General features: G+C 37.4%; 1 protein-coding gene across 2 annotated transcripts; it reads left to right on the top strand.

The window, feature by feature from the left end:
• Nucleotides 1-3463: 3463 nt before the first annotated feature.
• LOC122335129 lies at nucleotides 3464-6904 on the top strand. Of its 2 annotated transcripts, none has more exons than XM_043232896.1 (6): nucleotides 3464-3592; nucleotides 3953-4017; nucleotides 4859-5143; nucleotides 5228-5473; nucleotides 5565-5630; nucleotides 5974-6904. In XM_043232896.1, coding segments are annotated over exons 1-6 (813 nt in total). In that variant the 5' UTR covers nucleotides 3464-3590; the 3' UTR covers nucleotides 6123-6904. The 2 variants fall into 2 exon arrangements, with proteins under 2 accessions (XP_043088831.1, XP_043088832.1); XM_043232897.1 differs by having other exon boundaries at nucleotides 3468-3592; nucleotides 3953-4002.
• Nucleotides 6905-8520: the final 1616 nt, after the last annotated feature.

The following is an 8520-nucleotide window of genomic DNA, read 5'->3' as shown; positions in this document are numbered from 1 at the left end:
GATACAATTTATTTCCATTAAAATTTGTTAATACTATGTTTAAGGCTGGATGATTTTATCTTGTAGGGTACAACTGCTTGTCACTGGAGCAGTACCCTTAAAAGAACCTTTTTTTTTACCCGTAATAAGCAGGCCTACATATTAAGAGTATGAATTAAGTGGTACTGCTCCGGTGACAAGCTGTATACCCCAAAAGGTGCAATCCTGGCCCCCGTATTTCTCTATATAGCCTATACATCCACAATAATTTCTAAAACCACAAACAACCCTATTTTTTGTATGTCCATCATCATATAAAAAAGGTCTAAATCCTTATTCTGGGGCTGTGTAAAATGATTAAAGGTTCTCTCTTGTGTTGCATCTTCACTTTCCCTTCCCTTTCCTTCATTTTCCGAATATCTCTATCCACTGTTTTTTCTTGTCTTCACAAGTAGGTCTACTGTTGTGAACAAAACTGTGTCCAGTTTCTTTAAAACAACCATTTTTTTAATCTTCATATGACCAATACTACCTATAGATTTAATAAAGCTTTATTTCATACAAATATATGCATCATTGTTTTTGGTCAGTAACACTTTTTATGTTTTTTCAAGTCTTTTCTGCTACCCAAACCTGCATTGATTTGACACAAAGTACAGCAAGAGCAGTAATATAGTGAAATATTTGAAATCGCCTTTGATTTGAATATATTTTAAAATGTAAAGATTACATTTTCAGCATCATTACTCAGTCTTCAGTGTCACATGATCCTCCAAAATCATTCTAATAAGTAATCACTCTAAGAAACATTATTATTGATTAGAAATTATTACTTTATTTGGCAAGAATGTTTAAATGTAACAAATGTGACGATAAATACATTTATAATGTCACAAAAAAAGACTTCTATTTCAGATTAACTTTCTATTCATCAAACAAACCTAACAAAAATGTCTGTTTTCAACGTAATAATAGTAATTGTTTCTTAAATGGCAAATCAGCATATTACAATGTTTAAAAGAATATTTTTTCAGGTTTCTTTTATAATAATTGCTCAGAACATTGAGGTGCTTTTGCTTTTTTTTCCTACAGTAGAAACTGCTTAAAATACACCATCATTTTTCAGATGTGTATTCTGAGCTCACCATGTGCAACCATTTTACTGCATCAGGATAATGGCGCCTCCCTCAGTCCAAAATATGTATAAAACGATGAGATTTAAAAATAAAAACAAAAACATAAAGCATTCATGACTTTCTTCTACATATTTCAGTAAGGACGTAGTTTACATTATATTAAGCCATACAAGTCTTCATACCCAGGGTTTTCTTTAGCATTTTACTTGTGTTAACATGTTGTTAACATAATGCTAACACAATTATGTAGTTAGCAAGTTGTTAACATGATTTGTTTTCTGTGAAACAAAGGTTTCATGTTCAGTGACACATATTATACACAAAGTATGAAAAATGCTCAGCGTTTTCATGTTATTAGACTTTTAACAAAATTCATTTGTACCAAAAGGACGTTACTATGAAGCAAAACGCTCCCATGAGTGGGCTAAAACGCCCCAGAATGACAAAACATTTTCAACATTTACAGCAAAAACAAAATACATGCCGTTAGAGCTGAAAATTACAAAGAATATAACCAATAAATATGAGATTAGCCTCTTGAAACATTTTGTTAGCTGATGCTAACTGGCTAGCTAACTAGCTACCTGACGCTTGAGGTATTTTTTTTAAATAGAAATATCCAAACATTTTTATTCACCCAACTAGTTGCAATACATTTTATGGAAAAAGAAAGGATTTGATGTTCAGAACAGAATAACTACAGTAATTGCCCCTCGCAGCGTTTTATCCCACTTACTATGTTAAATTACATCACTCCGCAAATATAATTATATATTACTTCAGAAAAAATTGCCATATTTATTTTTGAAATGGAATTTCTCATATTAACCGACATAAAACTAATCAAGGTTAAATATTTTACTTGTTTTGTTTAATTATGTTCATTATTGTCCATTTATGTACATAATAATGAATAATAAAATGCATTTTGGTAAAATAAGCCAACATTTATCAGCTTTATATTTTGTATTTTTAATATTCAAGTAAATCTCATCAAATTAGAGGGTAGGGGGGTGAGAGAAACAGTTGTTGATGGTGCCCAAGACAAAAATGGAAATCGTATTGGAGCTCACAGGCCCAAGAACTCCCCCTCCCCAGTCTGCTGATTCCCTTACCCATCATCGAGGTGCCCTTCGAGTGAAACAGGATGGACCTAGTAGGGTCACTGCCGAAGTCTGCCGAAGTCTGGGGTCATGAACACATCTTGTCGAGTATACCATCCACAGACTGACGGAAGCTTCAGACACTGAAGCAGATGTTGCGGTGAGTGGTGGACTCGAACTCCTCTTTGGCCGACAGCCCCAGGGACTCCTGGATGTCACCAGAGAAGCCTCGGAGCTGCAGTCCACTGAAGCGATGTCGAACACGTTAAGGAGATGAGGGAGCGGATCGACCGGTCATGATTTTAGTCCCGGACCACCTCAGTAAGGTGCAGCAGGCCCAGCAGAACCATTACAACCCGAGCAGGCCAACCACGTGAATTCCAGCCTGAGACCGATGGTTCTCATCCCCACTGCGACACGCAAGTTTCTGGCCACCTGGCAAGGGCTATATACTGTGGTAGAAAAGATCAGGCCAGTAACCTACAGACTGCACCAGCTGGGCCGACGCAGAACTGATCAATTGTACCACGTCAACCTGTTAAAACGATGGGTTGGGAAGAAGAACCAGCTGTCTTGCCGTCTCCAATCCCGTGGCTTTTGTTTTTTCAACAACCAACTCTCGGCTCCCCAGAAGGAGAGCTCCAGCACCTGGTTGATCAGTTCATTCATTCAAAAAAAAAGAAATTGTTTTAACATTTACAGTTCAAAGTTTGGTAAACTTGATTCATTCGAATCAGTGGTACATCCCACCCCACTCTCCAGGACATTTTATCTGTGTCTTGTCATCCTGTTGCACTGTAGAGCTCCTGTCACTAGAACTTGTATCTGTAAACATACCTGGCAATGAAGAAATCAGAAAAAGAAGCACAAAACCTTTAGTACTACAGCATCATTCAGAAACACATTTATACACACTTTCACTTTTATTTTACTGTATATTTCTACTTCACCTACTTTGGTGGGAGGAGCTAATTACAGACACAGTGGGCGTGGCGTCAGGCCTCGGAGAGGATTTTTTTTTTATTAACAAAAATACAAAATAATGGTGTCCAGGGGAAAGAGTGTCCAAAATAAACGGGCTAACTGGTATCCTCGTCGTGCTGCAGGGGGAGTGCAGGTCAGGTAGTGTTCCAGGGGGAAGAGTCCAGGTAAGGGGCGGAGTCCGGCGGCCGCACGCGCTCCCCTCTCTGGTTCGTGGCCGGAGGGGCGGCGGCTTCTCCTCCGCTTAAGGTCTTATGGGAAACACACACGCACACACACACACACACAAACAAAATCAAGGGGAGGGGCAGCCGACTCGTCACTCAGATCTCGCTAAACCTGTAGTTTAGACACACAGAAAACGAGACGCATGAACTCATGAACTTATACAATGTAAGTTTCAAACTTTTTGTATCACTATAGTTTTTTTTTTTACGTTTGTATTATTTTTTCCTTTTTGCTGGGAAAGCGTTACCTACAAATGATGCTAATGATGCTAAGCATTATTATAATTATTTTTATAATTATTATGATTATTATGATTATTATAATGATCATTTTTCTAGATCTGTTACAATGTTAAGCTGTTTTTAATCAATGGATGGATTATTCATGTAATTATTAAATTTCTGTGACTTTCAGTTTGGTTTATATGTTAAATCCTGAAATGAAAGTGAAACCGTTTCGAGGTCTGTTGTGTATTATTTTATAGTTCTTTTATCATCTTTGTGATGTGTGTCTGTGTCTCTTCAGGTTCTTCAGTCTGCTGCTTCTGTTTGGTCTCATCTATCACAGTCACAGCGGTCAGTATCTTTCTGGTAATAAATCATGTCTTGTTTCTCTCTTTTTCTCTCAGTGACTTTTGTGGATTGGTTGATTTCAATTTTCAAACTGTTAACATTTGTATTGGGTGTGCCCTCATACTACTCATGTGATATGTGACCTGTCTTCCATAAAAGGACATATGCAAATAAAGTTAGTTTCGGTTCATCAGAATACCGAGTAGCGTGAATGTTTTTGCCTCCGAATAATTTGATATAGTTTACCGGTTATCACACGCAAAATGGCTGCGCCAACACAAACATATTACATCATGAATCTCTTTGTGATTTATTTGTTTTAACCCTTGGGTAATGTTCAAATTCACTACACTTTAGTTATGTTCGGGACGAAAAGATCCACTAAAGTACACTGCTGTAAAAATGTAACGGATATATATAAATCTCAGTCCTGATCAAAATTACCAAACGTTTAAATTTATTTCTCCCTCATTTACTGTTCATGTCTGTTTTTTCCCCCATTGGCTTTCATTATAATGATATTTAATCATGTGTTCTTGATTGTTGGTGGATTTTCTCTGTTGGGAGGAGATAAAATTAATAATTTTTACTGTTGATCACAAGCTGGCACCATTAACCTTTTAGATAGACCATTGCAAAAAAATCTTAATTTCTGGCTTTTATATGGAGCATAACATCATATTATTGTGTGTGTGAGTGAGTAATGAGTAAAAATTCTGGATTGATTTTTACATGTAGAAGTTTTGATCAGCACTGAGGTTGATTAATAGATTTATGCAAAACAAATGGGGAAAAATGTTTATCTGATAGATTTTAACAGATTTACTTCTCAGTATTGAAAATTTGTCTGTATTTTCAGGAAACAAAAATCTACCAGTGACAGGAAAAAGAGAAGGCAATGTTACTCTACAGTGTGAAATTGATGACAAACAGATTTTACGTGTTGAGTTATTTGGTGAGTCAGGACCCATTGATGTCTGTCAGACTGAAGGATGTAGTGAACGAGTATCTAAAACAGCAGCATGTGACGTCCTCATCAAGAATCTGAGCTTCAGTGACGCTGGGACACACATTTTAAGAGTCTTTTACAGAAATAATCAGACAAACCTGGCACAGAATAAGATATACCAAATCCATATTTATGGTAAATCCATAACTGATCAAACCATCATTATTAAATTTGATTAAACATTATAATAATAACTGATGTCTTTGTGATTCTCCTCAGATGAGATTACTGTGAAAACAGGCAAACCAATAAAACTGCATGTTCTGATGTCCTTTGCTCATAAAGTGGAGAAGAACTCCAGTGAAGGCTGGAAGAAGGTCTGGGAGAGACGTCACGGGCTCTGGAGCGATAGAATGAACGTCAGCGAGGAAGACCTGATCATTAAAGCATTTACAGATAATGATGCTGGAACATACAGAGTTCTGGACTATAACGGAGAAACCTTGATCACAGTGAACCTCACAGGTGAAACTATTAGGTTTATTCATCGCGTTTAGAACATCAACTTTAACATTAATGCTGAACTGTGTGACTAACCTTTCAGTATCCTCTACAGAATCTAGTTCAGAATCAACAAACAAACAGGATGATGAAGACAAAACTGGCCACGCTATATCACACTGTAAGAGAATAAAGCCAAAAGAACCCTAACCCTTATTGCATCTGCACCTTAATAACATCCATATTGTACATTTGCACACAATCCACTCTCTACCTCCACTTTTACCTGTTTACATTGTACATACACATATTTAATTTTATTGTCATATGTAATTGTTATTTGATGTATATTTTTGTTGTAAGTATTTATTCTACATTTAAATACATTTCTTTCTCTCTCTTTTGCACGGTTGCACAAACTGTATTTGACAAGTAGAATCTTGAATGAAGCAGTGAGTTGAATAAAAAAAGCAGAACAAAAAAAAATTGTGCTCTCTTCCCATCTTCTCTTTTTATACCTTTAGGGCACAGGATTGTGTTAGGAGTATGTCCTGGGATTCTGGTTATGATTGTGATTGCCTTCCTCACATGGAGATACTGGTGCAGAGATTACACACAGGCTCCAGCTCAGGAGAACCCAGAGTCCCCGGAGGAACCAGAGGACCTGTTATGATCTTAAAGGAACATGATTCACCTCTACAGGAGCCTGAACTCTTGGGGATGTCGATGCTATTAGACATTCGGTCACCATACAACGACAGCTAGAGGTGTGTGAGATGTGTTTCATTACATCACAATCTAGTAATTGTTGTTTTAATGTGCAAGCTGACATTACTTTGTTTGTTGGTCTGACGAAGTTTCAAGAAAACTGATTTTAAGACTCGAAAGGTCTTCGTAAGCTGGAAAATATGCCAACTACTCTTATTTACAGAGTGATAAGGTCTGTTATAATGCAGTTTGAATTATTGTGAAATCAAAGATGACCAGAAATGAAGGTACTATTCTTTGTAAGCTGTATTACAAATAGTGCACTATATTGTTTATTATATGTTGTACTGTGATGTATTTCAATGGGTATCAGCATCATATATATATATATATATATATATATATATATATATATATATATATATAAAGTTAACTCTAATACAAGAGTGTTTCTAATGCCTCGTCTATGATAGCAATATTGTCCTCTCTTCTGTCTGCTGGCATCGGTCTCTCTCAATTTTTTCCCTTTACTTGAAAGTCATGAAACAGTGGCGTGTTTCTTTGTGCTATTTGAGCACATCGGAATTTCCAAAAAAATACATTTCTGGTCACTTGCTGCTGAGAAACCCAGATATGTGAAAAAAGGTTCATTCTAGATCATATTTATCATAAACACATATTAAATCCATTTTATTACTTCACTGTGACTGTAATGTTTTTGATCATTAAATACGAATGTGAATGAGAGCCGAGTTCAGCAGTTTATTCTTTTCCTCTGTTTATTAGTGCTGCTTGTCTTTTAAGGTCAAGCACACTATTACTATTCCTCATACTTATTCCGTACGATTTTTGGCGCGTAACTCGTCCCACAGTTTTTGCCACAGACCCATGAAACGGGCGTCAAATCGTGCGGGGTATTGAGGAAAAATGTGCTATGACTTTTATAAGCGATCGGGTGTACGATGATCGTACACTGGGCGAAAAATTGGGCAAAAAATCCCATTTACTTAACATTGCGACCGACTTTAATGGATCGTAGCTCAGAGTGAGAATTTTGCACAAACTTGTAAATCACCAGATTTGAAGAATTTGTTTTTCCTACTATGGTAATTTACATAGGAATTTTGCAAATCAAAATAACTCTGCATTAAAATATCATAGAGACGTGGGGGTGGGCTCATTTTACTCAGCTAACCAATCAAAGCCTCTGGATTGCTGTGAAGGTGTCAAGCCACACCCTAGCAACCATTTAGAACACCCTAGCAACAGATCCCATAGAATGCCATTATAATGGTTCAGATGGATATCTTTGGATCAATGTCATAGAGACATGGGGGTGAGCTCGTTTGACTCGGGGCAGCAAACAGCCAATCATGAACTACTTCACCTGTTCATAGCCACGCCCTAGCAACCATTATCGATGACCTTAGCAACCAAATTCCAAACTTATATATCTTCAAAACAGAACGTCACAGAGACATGGGGGTGGCCTTGTTTGACTCGGGGCAGCAAACAGCCAATCCTGAGTCACCAGAGACATCTCTCCTATCCACACCTTAGCAACCATTATCAAACACCCTAGCAACCCAAACTCAAACAGGCATATCTTTAATTCGGAAAGTCACAGAGACATAGGGGTTGGTTTATATCATTCACACTGACAAACAGTCTTTATAATATCATGACTGATAGCTGCCAAGCCACCCCCTTAGCAACCAAACCCAATACACTAGCAACCTTTTAGCAAGACCTATATCTTTGCATCAGAACATCGTACTGACATGGGAGTTGGTTCTTCTTCAATAGTAAATAGCAACCTGTGTTATGTTGCTAGTCACTTGTTAATCATGCTAGTAATGCTAGCGACATGCTAGTCAGTTGCTAATCATGCTGGAAACATGCTAGTAACATGCTAGTCAGACTTCAGACATGTTAGTGATGCTTGCAGTGCTACATGCTAACAGTAACTAGCTACATGCTCATTCATGATGAGAACTCTATATCAATCAATCAATCATTTTTATTTATATAGCGCTTTTAACAACACAGGTTGCATCAAAGCACTGAACAGTATAAAGTAGAAGAGTACAATGACAGGGATGTATAATGAAGAGAGTGAACAGTTTGTTATTAAATGCAGAGACGGTCTCTGTAATCAATTTGACGATAATCACTAGAAGTTAAGTGTCCCCAACCAAGCAAGCCAGAGGCGACAGCGGCAAGGAAACAAAACCCCATGCATACAGAATGGAGAAAAAAAAACCTTGGGAGAAACCAGACTCAGTTGGGGTCAGTTCTCCTCTGACCGGCCGCCCAGCACTTAACTTCCAGTTCAATTTTAAACGCAGCTGTGTCAGGTAGTG

This window comes from Puntigrus tetrazona, unplaced genomic scaffold (genome assembly GCF_018831695.1).
Source record: "Puntigrus tetrazona isolate hp1 unplaced genomic scaffold, ASM1883169v1 S000000745, whole genome shotgun sequence".
Classification (NCBI taxonomy): Eukaryota; Metazoa; Chordata; class Actinopteri; order Cypriniformes; family Cyprinidae; genus Puntigrus; species Puntigrus tetrazona.
The sequence above is the reverse complement of the archived record's forward strand: the minus strand, read 5'-3'. Positions and strand labels throughout refer to the sequence as shown.

Excerpts from the sequence above, each read along its gene's own strand:
- LOC122335129 (XM_043232896.1), top strand. Across the intron at positions 5,474-5,564 it reads GATCACAGTGAACCTCACAG|AATCTAGTTCAGAATCAACA; the intron begins GTGAAACTATTA and ends TATCCTCTACAG. Across the intron at positions 5,631-5,973 it reads TGGCCACGCTATATCACACT|GGCACAGGATTGTGTTAGGA; the intron begins GTAAGAGAATAA and ends TTATACCTTTAG.